The 23,757-nt window shown below is 55.5% G+C and overlaps 2 protein-coding genes across 3 annotated transcripts in view; one reads left to right on the forward strand and one right to left on the reverse strand.

Moving 5' to 3' along the window:
- Nucleotides 1-547: 547 nt before the first annotated feature.
- On the forward strand, nucleotides 548-19,686 carry FADS1 (fatty acid desaturase 1). 2 transcript variants are annotated; one of them, XM_027858796.1, is made up of 13 exons: nucleotides 548-745; nucleotides 8,513-8,623; nucleotides 9,132-9,329; nucleotides 11,147-11,248; nucleotides 11,336-11,464; nucleotides 13,560-13,620; nucleotides 15,197-15,273; nucleotides 15,682-15,779; nucleotides 15,920-16,016; nucleotides 16,181-16,260; nucleotides 16,576-16,701; nucleotides 17,469-17,564; nucleotides 19,314-19,686. In XM_027858796.1, the coding sequence occupies exons 1-12, from the start codon at nucleotides 548-550 to the stop codon at nucleotides 17,518-17,520; spliced, it is 1,329 nt and encodes a 442-aa protein (XP_027714597.1). In that variant the 3' UTR covers nucleotides 17,521-17,564; nucleotides 19,314-19,686. The 2 variants fall into 2 exon arrangements, with proteins under 2 accessions (XP_027714597.1, XP_027714596.1); XM_027858795.1 differs by having other exon boundaries at nucleotides 17,469-19,686.
- Nucleotides 19,687-21,060: 1,374 nt separating this feature from the next.
- Nucleotides 21,061-23,757, reverse strand: part of FEN1 (flap structure-specific endonuclease 1) — a 3,806-nt gene continuing 1,109 nt past the window's right edge. Inside the window, exon 2 of the mRNA XM_027858885.1 lies at nucleotides 21,061-22,577. Coding sequence (XP_027714686.1) covers nucleotides 21,420-22,562 — 1,143 coding nt within the window. The 5' untranslated portion in view covers nucleotides 22,563-22,577 and the 3' untranslated portion in view covers nucleotides 21,061-21,419. The remainder of the gene's footprint in view (nucleotides 22,578-23,757) is intronic.

Here is a 23,757-nt window from a genome sequence, read left to right on the forward strand (position 1 = left end):
CGCACAGTAGGCGCTCACTAAGCAGTTTGGCTCGCCGGCCGCCTTGTTATCCGTGCGCTAGGAAGGCCTAAGCTCTTCGAGGGCAGGGGCCGCGCTTGGCACCTAGGACGGGTTCTCGACCCACCGATCTACACGCATTTATGAAGGGCCTCCCTACTGGGTGCTAGGCACTCTCCGCCGGGACCGGCTGAATCGGTCCCGGCCCCGGGCAGCGCACGCGTTCCTGTGGGGTGATTGACTCGGGGGCGAGCGCTGGGGCCTCAGTTTCTCCTGACCTCCCGGGGCGTCAGCTGCCGGCCCAGCAGGGGGTCGGGCGCGCGCGGCCGCGCCGTCCCCGGGGACCGAGGCGGGGGGCGGGGCGACCCCGCGGTGGGGGGGGGCTCCCTCCTCCCGCCCGCGCCACGCGGCTCAGCCAATGGGAGCGCGGGCCCCGAGCTTGGCCGCCGTCCGCCGCCGCTGGTGCTGAAAACGGCTTCCGCGCGCTCCCCGCCCGGACCGCGACAGGGCGCGCCGCCGCCGCCAGCTCCTGGGCTCCGCCGCCGCCACCATGGCCCCGCACTCGGAGCCCGCGGGCCCCGCGGGGGCCTCGCCGAGACTCTTCACGTGGGACGAGGTGGCGCAGCGCTGCGGGCGACAGGAGCGCTGGCTCGTGATAGACCGCAAGGTCTACGACATCAGCGAGTTCAGCCGGAGGCACCCGGGCGGCTCGCGGGTCATCAGCCACTACGCCGGCCAGGATGCCACGGTGAGCGCCGGGGCAGGGGATGCAGCTCGGGGGGCCCGGGGCGCTGCGACCCACCCCCCCGGGGGCAAAGGAGGGGGTGCGGGGGCTGCAGCGCGGGGAGCAGGGGGCGCGGGGCTCGGGGCACTGCGCTATCCCGGGGGCAGGGGCTGCTGCCCGGCCCGGGCTCTGATGCCGCAGCGCACGCCGGATCCAGAGGTTGGGGACCCCAGCTGGAGTGGACAGAGGAGCTGGAAAAGCCGGGGAAGTAGGGCAAGAAGGGGCGTGGGACGAAGACGTCCTTGGAGGGGATGTGGCCTCTGCGGGAGGGTCCGGGGAGCCTGGAGTGGGAGGGTCAGAGGCAGGAAGTGGGGTTTCCTTGTGGAAAGGGCAGAGGGGGCGCGCGGAGGCTTCCGACTTGCAAATCTAATGGCCAAAGCTAGCAGAGAGAGGGGAATGGCACAGAGCTGGGGCTCTCGGAGAAAGAGACGGTAGTTGGCTGGGCGACTTTGGGCCCGAGGCGCACAAACTCAGAGGTTCGTGGGCCGAGACAGCACGTGTAAGGAGTGTTGTCCAAGTGGGAAGGGAAGTTCCCAAAGGAAGGTCAGGAGCGCTCGGATCCCTGCATAAAGTTCCAGCCCTAGGAGATGGAGACGGGAATACTGGAGAACCGAGAACCGGGCCGTGGTCTGGCTGTCAAGTCGAGACACTTGGACTGAGCCTAGCGGGGGGATGCAAGGACAGGCAGGAGCAGGGCCCGGCTCTCAAGAGCCCACAGTCTAGTGGGGAGACACCGTTCCAACCACTGTGTACAAACAGGGCATTGACGGGACCAGTCGGAGATGCCCTCCGAGGGAAGTCACTGCAATGATGATGGGAAAGGCTTCTTGCACAAGCTGGGCTTTAGCTGGGACCTGGGGGACGCCCCGAGGGAGGGCACTCCAGGCCCGGGGGCTGCCTCGGGCCGGTCTGCGGGCAGGGCAAAGAAGGACCCAGGACCAGAAGGGCAGAGGCACGGGGGCCTGCAGCTGTCGCAGCTCCGAGGGCTCGGACATTGGCAGAACCCGAGGTCAAGGATGCGCCCCTGGGGAACAACCCCTGCATCTCCTACCCCTAGCTGACCCCTGGCCAAAGCTGCTCATTGCTCCGTCTGGGCCTCGAGCGCTAATTAAGCGCCTGGCGTGTGCCCCGGACCCCGAGTGCAGCGCCCCCCTCCTCTTTCCCCCAATTGGGGAGGGGCCGGGTGTGCACTCATCCCCTTGACCTCTTCCCTTCTGCCCCACCCCCTTCTGGCCAGACGCCTAGAGCCCAGGAGGGGAAGGAGAGGAGAAGCCCTGCCCCCTCCCTCCTTCTTCCCTTCCCCGTCCCCAGGGCACACGCGGCCCTGGGCTCCCCTGGAGACGGAGCATGCGCAGCGCAACCCGTAGGCCGGGATGGGAGGGGCGGGGCGCAGCGGCCCAAGCTTCGGCTTTTTCCGTTATGTGACATTGTTCCGACTGCAGGGGTGGTGATTGGTCCTAACGGGTGGTACCACCGCACCTCGGTCCCGCCTCTGCCGCCGCTCATCCAATAGGGGCGTGGGAGCCGTTCCTGACCCTGGGGAGGGGGCATGGGGGCGGGGCGAATTCCGCTCCCCGGAACAGGGTAAACCCCGCTTAGCGAGCAGCCTGAAGCCGCTGCCTGCAACTCGTAGGGGCGAAGTGGCCTTGGGGGAGCTCTCGGGGGTCGGGGTGGGGGGTCTCCTATGTGTGCGCAGCAGCCCGCTGGGAGAGGCGCTAAGAGGAGTCCCGTTGTACAGATGGGGAAACTGAGCCCGAGAGAATGGTAGTCTGGGAAAGAGACCCCTCGGCTTGTATCCCTTCCGTGATGGGGAGCTCACCATCTGTCATGGTCAAACTCCTTGGTTTCCAAGCTTTCCCTGCCTAGATCCTAAGCGGAGCCCCTGCAGCCCCCTACTCCAGGGGGTAGGTCTTGTCTGCAGGTACCTGGAGGGGTTAGGGGGGCTGGCCCAGGTGAGCCCCTCTTCCTTTACTCCCCCTACCCCCACCTCATCCAGCCAGACATCCCATTACTCCAACCAATCCCACAGAACGTTTTCTTTAAAAAAAAAATTCAAATACATATAATATATTCATTACATATTTTTACCATTCTTTAAACGTTTTGAGTCCCAATTTCTCACCCACCTACCCTCCTCCACCCACTGAGAAGGCCAGCAGTGTGACAATTACACCTGTGAAATCATGCAAACCACTTCTATATTGGCCATAGTCCAAAAAAGAAAAAAAGTAAGTAAAGAAAGTGAGAAAATTATACCTTGATTTGTACTCAGTTCTCTCTCTGGAAGTGGATAGTATTTCTTCATGTTGTTCAGGCGTGTACTACACAGAGATATTGGAGTGGTTTGCCATTTCCTTTTCCAGATGAGGAAACTGAGGCAGACAGGGTGAAGTGACTTGCCCAGGGTCACTGCCCAGGAAGTGTCTGAGGCAGGATTTGAACTCAGGGAGATGAGTCTTCCCGACTCCAGACTCTGCATTCTATCCACTGCCCCTCATGAGGTCCTTGGATTTCCCTTGGATCATTGTATCATCAGAACGGCCAAGTCTGTCACAGTTGATCATCATTATGAGGTTGCTGTTAACTGTGCACAGTGATCTTCCGGTCCTTCTTGCTTCACTTTGCATCAGTTCCTGTGGGTGTTGCCAGGTTTTTCTGAAAACACCCCCCTTGTCATTTCTTAAAGCGCAGTAGTATTCCGTCACAATGATATACAATGACTTGTTCAGCCATTCCCCAGCTGATGGGCATCCCCTTGATTTCCAATGCTTGGCCATCACAAACAGCTGCTATGGATATTTTTGTATGTCTAAGTCCTTTCCCTTTTTCTTTGATCTCTTTGGGACACAAACCTAGCAGTGGTATTCTTTGGTCAAAGGGTATGCACAGTTTTGTAGCCCTTTGAGCATAGTTCCACACTGTTTTCCAGAAGGGTTGGACCAGTTCACTACTCCACCAGGAGTTCATTAGTGGACCTATTTTCCCCTCATCCCCTCCAACATTTGTCATTTCTGATAGGTGTGAGGTGGTACCTCAGAGTTGGTTTAATTTGCCTTTCTTTAATCAATAATGACTTAGGACATTTTTTCATATGACTATAGAGAGTTTTGATTTCTTCTTCTGAAAACTCCCTGTTCTTATCATTTGACCATTTATCAATTAGGGGGAATGGCTCTTATTTTTTATAAATTTGGCTCAATTCTCTACATATTTGAGAGATGAAGCCTTTATCAGAGAAAATTGCTGTAAAAATTGCTGCTATAAAATCATTGTCTACGGTACCTTTTAGCAAAATGTAGTTTCCTTCATTATTTCTTTTAATTAGGTTGCCCCTGCCTTTTTAACTTCAGCTGAAGTATATTAGATTGTGTTCTGGCCCTTTTACTCTGTATGTGTTTTTGTTTCAAGTGTGTCTCTTGTAAACAATATATTGTTGGATTCTGCTGTCTCCTTCCATTTTATGTGTGAGCTCATCCCATTTACATTCACAGTTATGATTACTGTGTATTTCCTTCCATCTCATTGCCTTCTATTTCTTCTTCTTCTCTCTTTCTCTTTTTTATCCTCCCCCTCCTCAAAAATCTATATTGCTTCCAATCACTGCCTTCTTTAATCTGTCCTCCCTTTTATCACTTACCCCCCTCCCCTTTCTCTTATCCCCTTCCCCTCTTATTTCTCTATTGGATAAGTTATATTTCTATACACAAGTGTGTGTGTGTGTGTGTGTGTGTCTTCTTTCCTATTTGAACCAATTTTGATAAGAGTGAGGTTCAAGCACTGCTTGCCACCCTCCCCCTCATTGTAAAATCTCTTCCTTGTATGCCTGTTTTTTGTGAGAAAAATTTCTACCTCTTCCTTCCCCCTTTCCTCAGTGCATCCCTCTTTTCCACTCTTTCATTTCTTTTTGGGAGATCTTTCCACCATAATCAGCCGATACCCTTGCCCATTGTCTGTGATGTCTGTTCTTAGGAGTTACATGCATCATCTTCCCATATAGGAATGTAGTTTAACTTTACTGAGATCCATATGATTCCTCTTTCATGTCTATCTTTTTATGCTTCTGTTGAGTCTTATGTTTGAATTTTGCATTATCTATTTAGCTCTGGTCTTTTCATCAGGAAGGGTTGAAAGTCCTTTATTTCATTAAAAATCTACTTTTTCTCTTGAAGGATTATACTCAGTTTTGCTCTCCAGGTTATTCTTGGTTACAGTCCTCTCTTCTTTTCTTTCTGGACTATCATTCCAAGTTCTTCATTCCTTTAATGTGGAAGCCCCTAAGTCTTGTGTGATCCTGCAGCTCCATGATAAAATGATAAAATTGTTTCTTTCTGGCTGCCTTTTTTTTTTATTTGTATATTTTCTCTTTGACCTGGGAGCTCTGGAGTTTGGTGACAATATTCCTGGGAGTTTTCATTTTGGGATCTCAGGAGGTGATTGGTGGATTTTTTTCAATTTCTATTGTATGCTCTGGAGCTAAGATGTCAGGGCAGTTTTCAGTGACAATTCCTTGAAATATGATGTCTAGGCTCTTTCTTTGGTCATGGCTTTCCCAATAATTCTTAAATTCTCTCTCCTGGATCTATTTTCCAGGACAGTTGTTTGTCCAATTAGATAGCTGGTCTCGCATTTTTGTCTTCTTCTGAGTTTGTGACCTTGTCTCCCCTGCCACCATAGTCATTCTTCTTTGTTGTTTGCCCATTTTCCCAGCCTATTTCTTGATTTTAAACTTTGTGTTAAAGTTGTTTTTGTGTTGCTATTTTCAGAGCTCATTCTGGGGGTCTGCAGGTTTTTGTGGCTGTGATCCTGGGAGAGGTGTGGTCACTGCTCTCCCGGTCTGTGCCCCAGGAAGGCCCCAACTCCCCTGTCATCCCAGCTCCAAGTACTGGTGTTCCTTTTTGCCTTGGACCTATGACCAGGGCCCCTGTTCCCTTGGGACCGGCCATCAGTGCTTCTCTTTGCCCTGGAACTGCGTGTGGGCAGTAGAGTTGCCAGTCAGTGCTGGCCGTACCCAGTGGCAGCCAAGGGTCCCCTGTAACCTCTTTCTGACCAGTTGTCCAACTCCGTTACCACTTCTGGGCTGAGGCTGCTGCTGCCCCACGTGTGGGCTCCAGACAGGCCTCCACTTTGGTGTCACAGACTTCTGCTGACCTCTTAAGTTATCTTCAGTCAAAAAATGTGTCACCCTGACCTTTTGTTGACTGGAGTGCTCTAAAATGTGATTTTAGATGTTATTTCAAAGTTGTTTGGAAGGGAATGCTGAGAGTTCAGCTGGGTTGCCTCTCATCTGCCATCTTGAACCCCCTTCCCCATCCTGCTTGCCCTCCCAAGAAGGCTTTCTAGCTTTTCAGTGTCCTTAAAATGTTGGTGCCCAGAACTGAACACACACACTAGGTGTGGCATCTGAAAGCACTCAGGATATGGTGCAGAGATGAAGACATCCCTTCCTCTCCAGAGAGGCACAAGCAGCTCCTGGGGTGGGGTCTGGGTTTCCTCCAGATCTCCACCCCTCTGGCCATGGTCTTGGTGATCTCCTGGGGCTGACCAGTCCTCTGCCCTCTGGTGATGAGCCTGTCCAAACTGAGGTGTCCCTAGGACCAGACACACACACACACACACACACACACACAGACACACACACACACACCCACACACACCTCTTGTCCCCGCCCATCCCAGAGGTGCTGCTCTGGCCCTGGAGAGCCCTGGTCACCTGGCAGAGAGGATGACTTCACTCATGGCCGTCTATTACTCACCATCACTTTAAAAGAAATAGAGGATTTATGCTTCACCCACTTGCAAAATCAGTTAAGACAACCCCTCCCTCTGCACTTCTCCATGAATGCCTTGCTTCCACTGTTTTTCTTTAGGCAGAAAAAGGCTGTAGGGCATTTAGAGAAGATTAGGCCTTGCAGGCCAACTATGTATTCATTATATAGCCAAGGAAACAAGCAGTGACTTCCAGAGTCTCTGGAAAGCTTGTGGTAGAGCCCGGACCCGACCTGTTCTCCTCTGTTGCTAAAATCACGGAGTTGTTTTAAGCAGGACTCGTTAGTCGAGGGACGTTCCCAGGCACCCAGCCCTGTGCAGGCCGCTGTGACTGATCTAAAGATGAATAATAATAATGTTTCTAAGGTTTGCAAAGCCCTTGTATTGCAGACACTCAGGCGAGCAGGTAGTGGACGCTAAATTGCCCAGGGTCACTCCCTCCCAGACACCTGTGACTTCTCCCAGTCAGGTGCTTCTCAATCCCCCTTGCTGGGGTGACCCAGAGGACTGCTCAGGAGCAGGGGCAGGGCTCCGAGAGAGGACATGTGCCCGAGGTCACAGAGGTCTCTGGTCTCCGCACTCCCTCTGCCTCTCCACCCACCTCTCCATCCAAACCCTTCTCTTAGTTCGGGCCTCATCTCCTTAGAGGCTCCCCTTGGGTCTCTCTCCTCTGCAGTCCGTCCTCACACAGCTTCCACAACCCTCATAGGGCACAGTTCTGATCCTGTATCTTGTCAGAGTATCTCCACTGGCTTCCTGTTGCCTCAGAAACTTCTCAGCCTGAATTTTGAAGCTCCTCTTTCATGTCACTCCAACATTCCAGCCAAACCGGCCCATTGACTGCCCTCTAGACTTGGCATTCCCATGCCCAGAATGCCCTGCTTGCTCAGTGACCCTTCAGGGCATAGTTCGGGCACCACCTTTGACAGAAATCCTTTCCCTGCACTGCACAGTGCCCTCTCTTCCCAGGTTTGCCAAGCTAGATACACATTGGGTCCCCTGGAGAGTGGGAACTTCCTGAGGACAGGCGCTGTCTTTGCCCCCCTGGCACCTCACACAGAAGGAGACAAACAAAGGGACGACTGGTCGCTGAGAGGCTGAGACCTGCCGGTCACCCAGACTCCCCTCAGAATATCCGCCCAGGGACTGGAATGTTTCAGCAGCCTGGACAGTGCCTGCTGCGTGTTTTTTAAGGACTCACCTGTCCTTGGATTCTTATTCTGACCTTGGTAAATGCCGGGTCACAGAGTTTGAGTTTTATCCCCTAATTAATGGGGAGCCATTGATGGTTGGTGAGCAGAGCTGACGTCTGAGTCATCCGTCTGAGTGAGGGCAGCTTCCTGGATGGTCTGAGACTGTGAGATTGTCCTGACCCTGGTATTCACCTTGGGTTTAACCTAAAATTACTTGGATTTTAACATTTTAGAGAAGTTGGAAGAATATGCCCCCTTCTGCATCAGTGCCGCCTGGGGCCATCTCCGCTGAAAAGCTTTTTGGGGGCAGGGCTCCCAGCCTAGACCACCAAGGTGGGGTGCTGGGGGAGAGAGCCTGGTGCCCCTCAATCCCAAGAAGGAATGGCCTGTAAGCCTCAGGACCAAGAGTGCAGGCAGTGATCCTTATTGGCCTTGCGGCCTTTCTCTAGCTAGGCTCTGGTGGCCTCAGCTGAATGTGGGGGTGCGTGTGTCTGTGGGGTGTGTGTATCTGGGGGGTGTGCATATCTATGGGGTGCATATATCTATGGGGGTTCATGTGTCTGGGGTATGTGTGTCTGGGGGTGCACATATCTATGGGGGTGCATTGTCTGGGAGTGTATCAGGGGGTGCGCATATCTGTCCCCATCCCTGCTAGGCAGGGGCTGTGTGGAGGGAGCACAGCTTACCTTGTAGAGGAGAGGGGAGCCCGGACCTCTGCTGCCTGGCCAGCTCAGGGTGGGTTTCTCAGTTCCCTTTCTCTTGGCCTCTCTAGGACCCCTTCACGGCATTCCACATCGACAAAGCCTTGGTTCGGAAGTACATGAATTCTCTGCTGATCGGGGAGCTGGCTCCGGACCAGCCCAGCTTTGAGCCCAACAAGAATGTGAGTTGGTGGAAGGCTGGGTGGTGAGTGGGGGGCTGGGCTGAGGTTTCCCCGCACCCCAAGCATCTCAGAGGCAGAGCATCCTAGAAAGCCCCTCTGAGATCGCCAGCGTTTCTCCAAGGAGAGAATAACCACACACAAGCTGGAACACCTCCAGGGATGGGGGTTACTCTATACAGTTCTAATTGTCAAGAGATTGACTCAACCTCCCCCCCACCCTTTTTTCTTTGCCCATCCTCGTGCTGGGCCCTACAGAACAATCAGATCCTTCTCCTGTCCCGTCACCTTCTGACTGGGCTACACAGCCTAGGCCTTTCGGTCTCCCCTTCCAAGCAAGGGCTCCTTCCTCCCCAGCCCAGGTCCATTGTCTCAGAGACACTGGAGGCAGTCCCGGGGCACAGGCACAGCCCTGGATCTTGGCCATAATATTCTACGGAGACCTCTCAGGATGCCCCTCACTGCCCGGCTGGGGGTCAGAGCAGGGCACTGCCTGCCTTCCGTCCCACAGAAACAGCTGACGGATGAATTCCGAGAGCTGAGGGCCACTGTGGAGCAGATGGGGCTCATGAAGGCCAACCCCGTCTTCTTCACGCTCTGCCTGCTGCACATCCTGCTCTTGGACGTAGCCGCGTGGCTCACGCTCTGGGTCTTTGGGACATCGCTGGTCCCCTTCCTCATCAGCGCGGTGCTGCTCAGCACTGTCCAGGTAACGAAGCCCGGCTTCCGGCCTCTCTTAGCATGGCCTGCGCCTCCATGGGAAATGCTTTTTCTCCTTGGGAGGATGTTGGTGTGAACTGTAGAAAGGCAAGAGGCCTCAGTCTCAAGGCAGAGAACAGGCATATTAGAGCTGGAAGAGATCTTTGAACACAGACCATTTAATATTAGCGCTGGAAAGAACTTTAGAACAAGGACTGTCAGGGCTGGGAGGGGCCTCAGAACAGGGGATGTCAGGGCTGGGAGGGGCCTCAGAACAAGGGATGTCAGAGCTGAAATAGACAAGTGTTTGGGTGGGGAGCCCCACCATGTGGTCCTAGAACATGTACATACTGGTGAAGATCCGTGATCTAGACCTGTTCCTCTGAGGTGGCGGCAGGCAAGGTAACTTGCCTCAGGTCACTGCCTGTTGGGGCCCCTGACACCGGACTGGAAACAGCCGGTGTCAGGATTGCCCTGCCTGGGGGCTCAGGGAGGAAGGAAGGAAGGAAGGAAGGCATTTCCAAAGGTGAGAACCTACCGGGTGATTGCGGCCAACATCCGCTCCTTCCCGGAGCGAGCCCCTTCTTGTTTCCACCAGATCCAGCTCCTTGCACGCAGGGCCCCTTCTGTCTCAGGCCACTGTTTGTCCTCCTGCTCGGTCCCTGTGAAATCTCCCCACGCCCCTTTGAGCTTGGCTCTTGCCCAGCCCGGCCCCGTTCCCACGGGAATCGGTAGCGCTCCAGAATTGAGACGCTGGCTTCCCAGAAAGGAAAGGCTATTCATTCTGCCCTCCCTGCGTTTGCCTGCATACTGACAAGGTCACAGCCGGTGCTTGGGTCTGCAGCCTCCTGATCTGGGGCCCAGCGCCGCCTTCTCCATGTGCCAGTCCCCAGGCTTTGAGAGTAAACTGTAGAATTGTCCATCAGTCCCCTAACAAGCCTTGACTGACCACTTGGCATGTTGAAGGCACGGGGTTAGGCACTGGAGATAGAGAAAAAGAAAACCTGGCCCCAGAAATCCGCACACAGGAGGAAGGACAGCGCAGGGAAACGTCAACCTGAGAAGGGACGCAGCCCCTGCAGCCCCCGGGGCAAGGGGCCCAGGAAGGCTCCAGAGGAGGCTACCCTTCAGAGGAGGGGGCCACGGACTCCTCCAGGTCGGGGCTGGGCGGGCAAAGGCCTGGGGAGGAGAGTTCAAATGTTGAGTGTGCAGACTGGCAAGGGGGTGGGAGCAGACTCTGAGGAGGTTGGAGAGGTTCAGATGCCCAACAGAGGGCTCTGTGTTTGAGGCTGGAGGTTAAGCAGGGGCGCGATGGTCAGAGCCGAACTTGAGGAAGCTCCCTTTGGCAGATGGACGGCCCATTAGAAAGCCCCTGTTGTCCTCCGGATGAGAGGGGACTCGGGCCTGCGGCGGGGGAGGGGGAAAATGCAGAGAGAGAAGCCCACTCGGGCTGAGGCGGGGAGAGGAGGTCCCTGAGGCCGGCATCTGGGCGACTGTAAGGGGGGTGGTGTCCTTGAAGAGGGGAATGGGTTATGGGTCATCCACTTGGGGAGTTTAGAGATCAGTACGGTCAGACCTTTCATCTTAAGGGTGGAGAAATTGAGGCACAGAGAGGGGTCACACGGTGAGGGAGCCGGCATGATACCTAGGGGACAGCAGAGGATGGAGTGTGAGCGCCCGCTCTAACGCTTCCTGGCCGCGCCTCTTGGCCGAGTCAGCCGACTTCTCAGCCTGCCTCAGTTTCCCCCTTTGGGTGGTGGAGCTGAGGGCGGGGGTGCGGTGGGAGGAGCCGGGGCCCAGCCCCACTGGCTCTGCCCTCTCTCCCAGGCTCAGGCGGGATGGCTGCAGCACGACTTTGGACATCTCTCGGTCTGCCGCACGTCCACGTGGAACCACCTGCTGCACCACTTTGTGATTGGCCATCTGAAGGTGGGGAGGCCGCAGTGCTGGGCCTGGGCGGGAGGCGCCGGGGGGCCAGCTACTTCCTCACGGCCTGTCTGTGCCTCCTGTCTGCAGGGGGCCCCTGCCAGCTGGTGGAATCACCTGCACTTCCAGCACCATGCCAAGCCCAACTGCTTCCGGAAGGACCCAGACATCAACATGCACCCCCTCTTTTTTGCCCTGGGGAAGGTTCTGTCGGTGGAGGTGAGCGGGGGCAGGAGGGAAGGGGCCTCCCGGCCCCTCCCAACGGCAGCGCCTGGAAGGCAGGGACCCCAGATCAGAGATGGCCTAGGGACCCAGGCGCTTCCTGATTCCCAGGGCTAGCGTCTCTGAATCGACCCACGGTAGGAGAGACAGAGAGCCCACTGGCCATTGGGGGGCCTGGCTGCCCAGGCTCCCTGAGGTCAGACTCTGTGCCAGAGAACTCGAACAAAAGCACCAGAAGGGCAGGCCACTCGAGGGGTGTTCACAACAACAGACGTCCAGAGCCCCATGCTGGGTGATCTATAAGGCAGCAGCTGCCTAGAGTTGGGAAGACCCGAGTTCAAATCTAGCCTTAGAGACTTAACAGCTATATGATCCCTGGCAAGTCACCTCACCTCTGTTTGCCGCAATTTCTTCAACCGTAAAGTGGAGATAATAGCTCTGATCTCACAGGGTGTTGGGAAGATCCAGTCAAGACCTTGCCAACCTCAAAGCCCTATATAAATGTCACTTATAGAAATCATATATATATATATAATAATATATAATATATATTATATATATTATAACATTTATATTATAAAAATCCTATATAAATTGTCATTCTTGTTATTATACAAAGTTTGTACAAGACACGCCCTTGCTCTCATGGAATGCCCAGCCTAGTGAAGGGCGAGGACATCAGAACAAAGCATTCTAGCGCACATCAGAGTGAGTGCGCCAAGAGTGGCCTGAAAGCTCACGGTCGGGGCCGGGGCAGAGGAGGCTCCAGAGAGCAGAGGCGCGGAGGGGGCGTGAAGGGCCGGGGTGTCGGGGGCAGCCTCCTTCCTCTGACCGGCGGATTCGGAAGGGCGCCGCCCGTCGCCAGGATGCGCTGGGTCTCCCAGCGTTTGCTCAGCGTCTCTGTGGCCTTTACCTACATCACCTCACCGATCCTCGTGACACCCCAAGGGCCACTGCACACAACCTTTCCCCCATTTTGCAGATGAAGAAGCTGAGGTTAGAAGAGAGTAAGCAGTTTGTCCAGGGAGACAGAATCAATCATTCACTCAGCCAGCATTTATTAGGCACCTCCCATGTGCCAGGCACTGCACCAAGGACACAGCCCAGTCGGTACTAAATGTCTGAGGCAGGATTTGAACCCGGGCCTTTCTGACTCCCCTGTCCCTCACTCAGCTGCCACCCGCCTCTCGCCCTTGGAGAGTGGCATTCATTACCGTGTATCTCTTGGTAGAGGGACAGGAGCCAGAGGAGTCAGGCAGGGAAGGCTCCAGAGGCTTGGAACAGGAGGGGGGATGTGGTTTGGCAGGGACAGGGTAAAAAGCTGTCCAAACTTTCCAGGTGGAGGGCAGGATGTGCCAGGTGCAACCTTGGCAGGAGAGGCTGGGGGATGTTGGGGGCAGGGCCCGGCTCCACCTGCGGCCTCTTGCCCCTGCAGGCAGCTGCCATGGTGGGGAGGCTCCCGCAGGTCAGGCCCTTGACCTTGGATAAGGCATTTCTTAGCCTCACAAATGCAGCATTTAATCTGGTACACTCACACGTGTGTCTCCAACCACCTAAGTGCCTTACTTTTCTGGGAAGCCAAGTGTTTGTCACATTCTTGCCCACACACCAAGAATCACGAGGGATCTTGTCCGGCTGGTACCTTGGCCCCAAGTGCCCTCGCCGGCCTCCCCGATCGGTGGCCGTCCAGTGTCCTCAGTGACCTCCAGAGCTCTTCTGTTACTGCTGGGATAAAAGAGAGAGCCCTGGGGGGCTGTGGGGGGCCGTGGGGATTGTGGGTCCAAGGCGCTGGGCGCTCTCTGCCCCAGGGGAGAAGCCGGAGGGGCGGTGTGAGGAAAGTGAGCTTGCTTGGTGTCCTGAGAGTCAGGGCAGAGAGCTTCAGATGCATTTTCTGAGCCGCTTCTGAGTGCCCCGCTGGCTCCCCTGGGGGAGGGGCTCAGAAGGCCCGGCTCACTCGGGCCTGAAGGATCTCGCGGTGACTGTGGCCGCCCAGGTCTCTGCTCTTGGCCAGCCCCAGGCCCAAGCCGGCAGGGCTGGGGTAGCCTGGCCCTTTCCGGCATCCCTCTTGACGCTACCCCTGTCCTCTTTCCAGCTCGGGAAGCAGAAGAAGAGATACATGCCCTATAACCACCAGCACAAGTACTTCTTCCTGAGTGAGTGTCCTGCCCGGGCGGTGGGGTCAGGCAGGGCCCAATGAGGCCCCTTTACACCAGTCCTGCCTGGGCCGCTGGGGGTGGGGGACGTTCCTGACCATACGGGAGGGTCATTTCTCTTGAGCCTCTTGAAGGCCTCATTTCTTTTGCTTCTCTGTCCTGAGAATCCCCTTTTCCTCCTTGGCAGAAGAACCTCAGGCCTGAGTCAGCCCTTGGAGCTTTTGAGGGGGCAGGTTCTATGGTCAAGTGGGGAGCAGCCAGGCCCCACAGGGTTGGGTTCCAGGAGAGGTGCCTCCCTCTGGACATGGGCCCAGAGAAGTGGAGGCTGGGTCAGAAGCAGCCCTGCAGGGGCCGAGCCCAGAGGAGGGAGCTGAGGAGGAGCATCGTCTTTGAGGGCCTCAAGTGTCTCGAGGACCCCTCATTCTGACCAGGCCTTGCAATTCTGTTCAGATTCATCATCCCTTTAAAAAACACAAACACTCCTACAAAGGTCAAAGAAGCCTTCCTGTGAGGTAGCTTAATCACGTTTGTTTTTGTTTTGAGACCTACGTTGCTTAGGATGTAAATTTTGGGCAAAAAAGAATTTGTAGGGAAGTCACGGCACCTGGTTGGGAGAGTCAGAGAAGAGGAGGGAAGCTGAGTGCTTGTGGATGGCCCAGGGCTGGGATGCTGTTCACAGCCCTCCCCTCTCCTCCCTTCCCATGGATGGATGGATGGATGAATGGATAGATGGATGGACGGATGGATGGACAGACAGATGAATGGATGGACGGACAGATGGATGGATGGATGGATGGACGGGTGGATGGATAGATAGACGGATGGATAGATGGATGGATGGACAGACAGATGGATGGACGGATGGACAGACGGATGGATGGATGGACGAATGGATGGATGGATGGACGGATGGACAGACAGATGGATGGATGGATGGATGAATGGATAGATGGATGGATGGACGGATGGACAGACGGATGGACAAATGGGCAGCCTCTGGGCCTGGCTGAGGATGCTCCTCCAGGAGGGACAGGCTGTCCTCGTACCTGCCCAGGGGAGCTCCCTTCGGACCTCCCCTCCTGCCTGGCTTCTCCAGGTGCTGCGGCCTCTGCCCTCCTCCTCCTAGGTCTCCTTGACTTACATTTTGGATTCACTCAGGTGTCGCCATTTTGCTTCCCCCTTTTTAAAAATGTTGGGCTGTTGTTTGCATGCTAGTGCTTAGCACATCGTTGGCTTAATAAATGCTTGTAGAGGAGGAGGTGAGAAGGTGCAGGCCTTCTTACGTAGGAAGGCCGCGCTAGAGGAAGTGGCTCGCTCGGCGGCTCTGCCTGAAAGGCTGTGAAGTGGAAGATCAAGGAGCTATGAGGTGACCAGCACACCGGTCCTGCCCCGCCCCTTGCCAGCTCTGTGACTGCACGCAGGCCACTGTGGCCTTTGCAGCCTCAGTTTCCCCATCTCTAAAGGGAGAGGGTGGGACCAAGGCTCTCGGGTTGCTTCCAGCTCTCAAGTCTCTGACCCCAGGATGAAGGGGGCGGCAGCTGGGCCCCCGAGGCCGCTCACACTTGTGTCTTTGCAGTTGGGCCCCCGGCCTTGCTGCCCGTCTACTTCCAGTGGTACATATTCTATTTCGTGGTCCAGCGCAAGAAATGGGTGGTGAGTGTCCTTGGGCCAGCACCCCCAGCTCCCCATTGTCCCAAGGGCTCTGGGGTGGGGGAGGCAGGAAGCTGGAGCACAAAGCGGGGGGGGTCAGGGGTCAGGGGTCAGGGTCAGGAGACCTGGGTCTGCCCCCGAGCCTGAGACCTTGTCCTGTGAAGTAAGGACATAAGACCACTGGCCCTCTCACCTGTGGCTGCTCTTGGACAGGCTGGCACCAATGTCTCTAGGAATCCTTGAGGATGCCTTCCTTCCAGACCTATTTGTTCAGATCCTGCTAGTGAAAAGAGACAGAGAGAGTGAGGGACAGAGAGAGACATGGGAGAGGAGACAGAGAGAGATACGGGGGTGGGGGAGAGAAGGAAAGTCGTCTGTCTCTAGCTGATCTCACCTCTCTCCACACCTTAGGACCTGGCCTGGATGTTCACCTTCTATCTGAGAATCTCCTTCACTTACATACCCCTGCTGGGCTTTAAAGGCTTCCTGCTTCTCTTCTTTATTGTCAGGTAGCAGCTGAGGGCAGGGTGGGATGGAAGGCACCCCGGTGCTTGTGGGGGAGGGGGGGAAGGGGAGGGGCAGGGGGAGGAGGGGCTCCTCTCATTCTCTCATGGGGCAGGGGACATCCACTACTTCTGCACTTGCCTAGGTTCCTGGAGAGCAACTGGTTCGTGTGGGTGACCCAGATGAACCACATTCCCATGCACATTGACCACGACCGGAACGTGGACTGGGTCTCCACTCAGGTAACAGCTGGAGATGGTGTTTGGGAGGCCGTGGGGAGGCAGGACGACACCCAGAACCCTTCAGCGTGCTTGATGGGAGTGCGTGCTGAGAGGGCGGTGGTGGTTGGGGAAGGGCCCATGGCTAGGGGGCGCCTCACTGCCCCTGTACTGACTTTCTCCTCCAGCTGCAGGCAACATGTAACGTGCACGAGTCTTTCTTCAACGACTGGTTCAGCGGACACCTCAACTTCCAGATTGAGCACCAGTGAGTCTGGGGTGCTGGGAAGGGCAGCCGCTGGGGTGAGGGGGAGGAGGAAGAGGAGGAGAAAGATGAAGCCCCAGCAGGACCTGGGGCTGGGGCAGGGGCACAGAAGCACAAGGGCCAGGGAAATGGGACGCCCACCAGCGTGGGGATTAAGGAGCAAGAAATCAGAGGGGTCACAAAGTCTAGGCCCCTCATTTTACAGATAAGAAAGCTGAGTCCCACAGAGGGGGAGGGGGCTTGTCCTCAAATGCAAGCCTTCCAACGTTTCTGCTCAAAAAGAATGCTGCTAAAAATCTCGCTTACTCTCCCCTTCAGTCTTTTCCCCACTATGCCGAGACACAATTACCACAAGGTGGCACCCCTGGTGAGATCCTTGTGCGCCAAACACGGCATCGAGTACCAGTCCAAGCCTCTGCTCTCCGCCTTTGCCGACATTGTCCAGTGAGTACTGGTGCTGAGAAGAAGGGAGGCGAGGGAGGGGCCTGGAGGTGGCCATTTGGAAGAGAGGGGCTCTGCTGTGGCCTCGTGGGCACAACATTCTGCCCGGGCTACACCCTCCCAGACGCCGCCCCCGGCATCTTCCTGGGTACCGCCTTGGGACCTCGCTCAGCCTTCTCCTCTCCCTCTGTGGACTCTCCCTTTCAGTGAGTCAGGATAGTTTCTCCGCCTGCTTTCTTGTCCCCTGGCCCTCTCACATTCTGCCCTCCGCTGATCTGAGGTGCGGACATGTTCTCTCTCTCCCATCAGACTGAAAGTTTCGCCTTGGCATCCCCAGCATCTAGAGCAGTGCTTTGTGCATCGTAAGCACTTAGTCAGTCATCTGGAAGGTCATCTCTCAAATGCCCACAAGGGCCAGACCTAAATGAAACAGGTCCTGCCGGCAAGGAGCTTACACTCTAGGAGAGACCGCACCACTAAGCTTATACAAGGCCCAAGGTCCGAGCTGAGCTTTGAAGGCAGCCAGTGATTCCAAGAGAGGGACGTTAGGAGGGACAGCATTCTGGGCACGTAGAGGCCCAGAGAGAGCAAACTCCCAGTCTGCCTTCAAGCTCTTGCATGTGGAAGTCACCTCTTTCTGCCAGGGAAAGAAACAGGGGGACTGTTGGAAACGATCTTTAAAGAGCATCGAGCTCAACCCCACTCAGTGCTGAGATCCCCTTTACAACGGGGCGGTCTGCGCATCCTCTCTTCTCCGTTTGCCTCCGCAGCTCGCTGAAGGAGTCTGGGCAGCTCTGGCTGGACGCCTACCTTCAAAAATAAAGCAGTGATCTCTGGAGCAGGAGGAGCAGGAGGAGAAGCTCTAGGTGCTGGAAGCCGGGGAATGATAAGGGACTACGCCACTTCAATTTGAATTTCCAGTGGGGGTTGGGAAGATGGGGAAGGGGATGGTTAAGAGCTCTGTGCCTCGTGGCACGACAATGGGGAGAAACCATTAGGTGGGTAGGGACTGCTGGATCCTTTCCTTCCGGGTTGGCAGGCACTAAACCGAGTAACAAGAAACATGAACTTTTGGAACTCAGAAAGTCAAGATTTAGCAAAATACTTAACCACTTGAGGCCCCACGCCTAAATCATACCCCAAAGGCAGAGGAGGGAGATGCCAAGCCTGGTCCTTCTCTTTCAGTAAGCTGGCCATTGTTTCCCCGGGGCCCTGTTGGAGCCAAGCTCCTAGGCCCTGCCCTCCTCCCCTCACCCATCTCATCCCACAGTGACTGGCACACTAGCAAGACAGACTGGCAGTCTGAGCCCTTGGAGATGAAGATTGAAGAGGAAAACTCAGGAATTCTCCTTTCAAATTTAGAATTCTTCAGCTTTCTTTAGCTTGACCTTACCTGTTGCTCAGGGGTGTGCTCCAAGGCATGGGCCCAGAATAGATGGGCAGCCTCCAGGAGGGGCCGCATCTCTGGGGAGGGTTTGGGAAATAGGAGACACTTCCAGCCCAGTCTTGTCTGCCTCCTTCGCCGTCCAGGGCGTGCAAAGAGAATTGGGTTCTAGCTGTGGTCAATATATCCATTTCACATTTGATACACTATGCTGTGTGTGGTTCATTAGAAACCCATTCCATGTGTTGAAAACCCCTCATTTTCCCTCCATACCTTTTTCTATCTTCACCTACAGAAAAGAACTCCGGGAGAGGCATAGCCAGGAGTTCTTCTAGTCCTCCATGGTGTTCCATGGGAAACTGAAGACATGGGAAGGCAGGCCTTTCCTTCCTCCCCCTTTGGTCAACAGATGGGGCTCCCAAGTTTCCCCTTATCTCCCCACCTACAAATTCGAAGTAATGTAACTGCAGCCAGCCAGGATGGAGGACAGAAAGGCATCTGCCAAGCTCTCACAGGGGAAACATTAAAGGGACTCACTCATTGGTAGTTGGGTCCTGCTGTAAACCTCAGTTACCTTAGGCTTTGTTGAACATAGGATTAATGCACTGTTCTCAGCCAGAGGGAGGATGATGAAAGCCACAGGAGATATGCTCATCCCATCTTGTTGTGCAAGATGCAAAAAAAACCCTTCGGAGGTGCCTCCTGGCTAGGCGTGGTGGCCATTTGGGGAGCTGAGCTGGCCCTCTCATCTTCTCTCCACTCAGGTCCAGAACAGTTTGAGGCCCTTGACCCCTCCTCCCAACCCCTTTTGGTCATCTGGTAGATTGTGGGGAGGGGCTCTGAAATGCGGCTGTGCCTACAGAGCTGGTTCCCTTCAGAGGGAGAACAGTAAGTGGGATGAGGAGAGCCTAAAACCATCTTGGAGGGAGTGGAGCCAGGGCATAGCTTGGATAATTAGGGAGATGTGGAGTAGACCATCTGGCTTACAAGATGTTATTGTGATAGGGACATAGTAAGTGCCTAATAAGTGCTTGCTGACCGACTGACTGGACTATGGGAGAGTAGATTTGAGGTCACATGACAACTTGAATGTAAGGTGTAGGGTCAGAGGGCAATGCATGTTTTTCAAGTCGGATATCCTTGAATTGGCCCTGCCAGAGAACTCTGAGGTCTGGTCTTGTTCCAGTCTGCAGCTGCCCCCCTCCCCGATTCCCCGGCTTTCTCGTTCCAGGACCCAGGTGCTAATCGGTCAGCTCTCTCCACCATCCTTTGCCTCCTTGGTTTCGGTGCTACCATTCTAGCTGGAGAAGCGGGACATGACTCAGCTTGGGGACCCCTGAATCTGTGGGGCATCTCGTGCAGCCCTGCCTAGAATACTTTTAAACACTGTGGCCTTCCCTCTTCTCAGCCTGGCCCTGTGGTCACTAGACAGTGGCCAGAGGAATGAGCCGTAGCAAAGATCTCCACCACTTTGCTGCTGAGTCCCCCTTGGTCTCATCTCCCCAGACCCCATGAGGTGGCAGTGTCTGTGCCAATTACGTTGCGGTAAAAAATCAAGGGTGGAACTCGTGCTGATGAATAAAACTAGCGAATTTTGAGTTCAAGTTCTTCCGTGAGTACCGTCACTCCTGACGTCTCTGAACACGCCAAGTTCTGGGCAGGAGCAGTGGCCGGTGACAAGCAGGGGCCTGGGGGTGGAAGTGGGCAGTCGGCCGGGAATTCATCAGCTGTTCTCCAAGTTCTGCTTGACCTCCTTTCCCCTCCCCCTCAGGCTCCCCTACCCCCACTTTGTCCTTGTACTTCCAGCCAGGATTCCTTGTGCCCACTAATTTTGGGTTGGCTTTTAAGCTTTTCCAGCCCGAACAGGAAACTTGAGCCTTCTTAGCCTTACTAAGCCTAATGCTACTTGGAATGCATAAAGCTCTCAGGCCGGGCTGCCAAGCAGGCTCCCTTCTGGCCACCCGGGTGACCACTTAGCTCTGTCCGAACCACACCGTTCTGAAGTCTGTTCACTCATCACATGCTAGGTGGAGGCAGTCCGAGAACAAAGTGCCCACCGACACTGCTGCCCAGAAAGGTCACTCTCTGCAGCACCCCCTTAACTATCAAAATGACTGCCCCAGGGTCTGGGAGGACTCCGGGTCCATCCTCTGAGGCTTCACGGGCTCTGACTGGTTTAACAAAGGGCTCACAGGCCTCTCCACGTCCTGGAGACCCGCTTGTGGCTCACTGGCTTCTGCCACTTTGGTCGGGTTTAATCCTTCACAGGCAGACCTTTCTCTGACAGCCGCCAAGGGCCCCTGGACGTCTCTAAGCTCTCCCAAGCACACCACAAATGCGATGTGAATGCTGAAAACTGGGTGAGGTTCGGGCAAGTAATCACTGCCCCACCCACAGCTTAATCATGCCACCCTGCCTTGTAAACACCAAACTGCCTAAATTCTATGCCTAAAATCAGCTTGAATGTGATGCCATCCACACCCACACATGGTTTAGGGACAGAATCTGGGAGGCAGCCTCCCCCCCAATTTAACACCCTGGTGGCCGGGGCTGGTATGGCTGGTTTGCTTTCTCCTAGGATAAAACCGGGGCTTTATTTACAGGGGGTCACCCCCTTGGAAGGCATGATCTCACCCTCCTTCAGAGAAAGGACAGAAATTATAACCGCTGCTCCCACCTTAGGTTAAGTACAAAAATCAGGGATGTGACAACTTTCTTAATTCCTTTGTCAAACTGGGGCTGGAAAAATAACTAGGACCCCGAGACAATCTCTTCCTCCACCCCTCAATCCCCAGCAACTGCCTGGATGCACAGATGCACAGTAGGGCGGGGGCAGACCTTCTCTCAAGGCCTCCAGGCACAAAGGCGGGGCAGCTGGGGCTATTTCATAGGGGATGGCGCCACCTTGTGGCCACTCCTCAGCATCCTTTGCTAACCCAGGCCAGGCTTACTGCACGGATGGCTTTCAAAGATAACCCTTTGTAGCATCTAACAATTTTATTAACTTTTTCTAAGAAGCTTAAGCAAACTCGAAAACAACTATCTTGTCCCGAGGCCCCAGGTGGGTGTGATTCTTGGGCCAAGAGAACAAGTACAAACACAAACATGGTGGTTTCTGCCTCATCCCAGATTTCCAAGGACGGGGGCACCTTTGAATCCTCTTGGTAGGCCTGAGTGCTTGGCATCAGGCCCAATGCCAAGCTAGGGACAGGAGCTGGACAGCCAGCCCTGGCTGCCTCCTCCCCCCACCCCCTCCTCCGGACGGACACCCACACCACAGTTGAAGAAACGGCGCCCTCAGCCCCAACCAGGAGACCCCAAAGGCGTGCCCAGGGCTTTATTTCCCCTTCCTGAGCTTCCCCACCGCGGCAGACTTTGCTTTCTTCTTGACAGCCCCCTTGGGCTCCGGCCCCTTCCGCTTGGCCGACGTGAGACAGCCCGTGACCTTGAAGAAGTCGTCCAGCCGGCCCTGGGTGCTGCCCTGGCGGCTCTTGCTCAGCCGCTTGACCCCATTGCGGACGCGCTCCTCGTTGAACTGCTTCTCGCCGCACATGAACTGGACCAGGCCCTCCTCGTCGGGCTCGCTCCACCTGAGCTCCACGGCCTCGGGGTCCAGCACCTCGGGCTCCAGGAAGAGGCGCTGGGCCTCCTTGTGCAGCCAGTTGTCGGGCACCGGGTACTTGTTGGGGTCCAGCCGCCGCACGATCTCCTCGATGCTCTTGTGCTGCTGGATGAGGTCCATGGCGCGCTTGGGCCCGATGCCGCGGATGCTGTCGCAGTAGTCGCTGCCCAGCAGGATGCACAGGTCCACAAACTGCTCCTGGGTGAGGCCCAGCTCCTGCAGCACGCGGCTCAGGTGGAACTCCTGGATGGGCAGCTTCTTGGCCTCGCTGGCGGTCAGGTGCCGCATCAGCACGGGGCTGCCGAAGGTCAGGCAGTCCATGTCTTCGGTGGCGGCGGCGTAGACCTTGCCGGCCTTCACCAGGGCGGCGCAGCTGGCCTCGGCCTCGCTGGGCGCCTCCAGGTAGGGGATGCCCATCAGGCGCAGCAGCTTCTTGCACTCGTCATTGTGCTGCTTGGTGACCTTCACCAGCCGCTTGGTGAACTTCTCCACCTCCTGCTCGGTGCCCACGTCCTGCGCCTGCTGCAGCTGCTTCTCAGCCTCGGCCCGCCGCTCGCTGCGCTTGGCCAGCTCGCCCGACTTGAGCTGGGGCGGCTTGCCGTCAAAGACGTACACGGGCTTGATGCCGTTCTCCACCATGCGGATGGTCCGGTAGAACATGCCCATCAGGTGGCTGGTGGCCTCGCCCTCCTCGTTCTGGAGCACGTCCCCCCCCTGCCGCACCGCGATCAGGAACTGGTAGATGCTCATGGAGGCGTCGATGGCCACCTTCCGCCCAAAGTAGCTCTTGATGTCGTTCTCCCGGATGGCGCTGGGCGCCACGTCGGCGATCAGCTTGGCCAGGCCGTGGATTCCCATGGCGGTCGGGGGCACCTAAGTGAGGGAGAGAGAGAGGTCAGGACAGACGCCGGGCTTGTTCTTGCCTCCCCCACGGGACTCCTGGCGTGGGGCTGGGCGCCTCCCAGGGACAAGCCCTCACCCTTCTCAGGACAGGGGCCACAGGCGGCCCCCACAAAGCTTCACTGACTCTCTGTGGACAGGACTCTGCTTTCCTAAGAATCCCCAAATCTTATTCTCTCCCTGGCAGGATCTAGACATTTATGTACATAGCCTCTGCTCTATTAATTTGTACATATTTATATGTTCCTAGGGCAGCCAGGAGGCACCACAGTGCATAGAGTGCTGGGCCTGGAGTCAGGAAGACCTGAGTTCAAATCTGGCCTCAGACACTCACTAGCTGTGTGACCCTGGGCAAGTCACTTCATCCTGTTTGCCTCAGTTTCCTCATCTGTATAATGAGCTGGAGAAGGAAATGGCAAACCACCCCAGGATCTTTGCCAAGAAAACTCCAAATGGGGTCAAAAAGAGTCAGACATGACTGAAAACGACTGAACAACAATAAATATGCTTCTAAGTTTTAAAATTCTCTTATGGATTATATCCAAGGGCGTGGTAGAACCAGCCTCACAAATCAGGGAGCTAAGAATGCTTTTTGCATTTTCCAATCAAATTTTAGCGCACTCAACTCACAGGTGGCCAGCTGGAGTGGGCCCTCAGGCCACAGGTTGCTGAGCCCTGGTGCAGACTTGAGAAAGCAGATTCAACTGAAAAGTGAGGCCCGGCCCATTTCTGGCTGGCATTTCCCAGCACACCCTGTGTGCCCCCAACCCATCAAAAGCTGCCAAGGAGAGAAAGCTTTCCGTGGGCCCCCACTTCAATGACAAACACTTCTGAAGTGTCTAACAAGGGCAAGAAGGAAAAGAAAGTGTGGCAGTTGATGCCCCCAAGGAACATTCACAAAGCAGACAAATACATAGAACACGCAAGGGAACACGGCCGCCTCCATAAGGAGCCTCCGGCCTCCTCCTGGGAGAGAGGACTGAAAAAGCTTCAGGGAAACGAGAGGAAAAGACTCAGGCCTCAGTTTCCCAACTCGAGAAAAGGATGAAAGGAGATGATATCACACGATTCAACAGCAGAAAGAATTCTGATTTTATGTGTAAATGACACCAAAGAGGCGTGGCCAAGGGCAGCACCTGCGAGCTCAAACCCT

The sequence above is a fragment of the Vombatus ursinus genome, unplaced genomic scaffold, assembly GCF_900497805.2.
Source record: "Vombatus ursinus unplaced genomic scaffold, bare-nosed wombat genome assembly UNPS02013931.1, whole genome shotgun sequence".
NCBI classification, from domain to species: domain Eukaryota; kingdom Metazoa; phylum Chordata; class Mammalia; order Diprotodontia; family Vombatidae; genus Vombatus; species Vombatus ursinus.

Coding starts and splice junctions, on each gene's coding strand:
- FADS1 (XM_027858795.1), top strand. CDS start 548: ATGGCCCCGCACTCGGAGCCCGCGGGCCCCGCGGGGGCCTCGCCGAGA. Junction 11,465..13,559: donor GGAAGGTTCTGTCGGTGGAG/GTGAGCGGGGGC, acceptor TCCTCTTTCCAG/CTCGGGAAGCAGAAGAAGAG. Junction 16,017..16,180: donor TGGACTGGGTCTCCACTCAG/GTAACAGCTGGA, acceptor TTTCTCCTCCAG/CTGCAGGCAACATGTAACGT.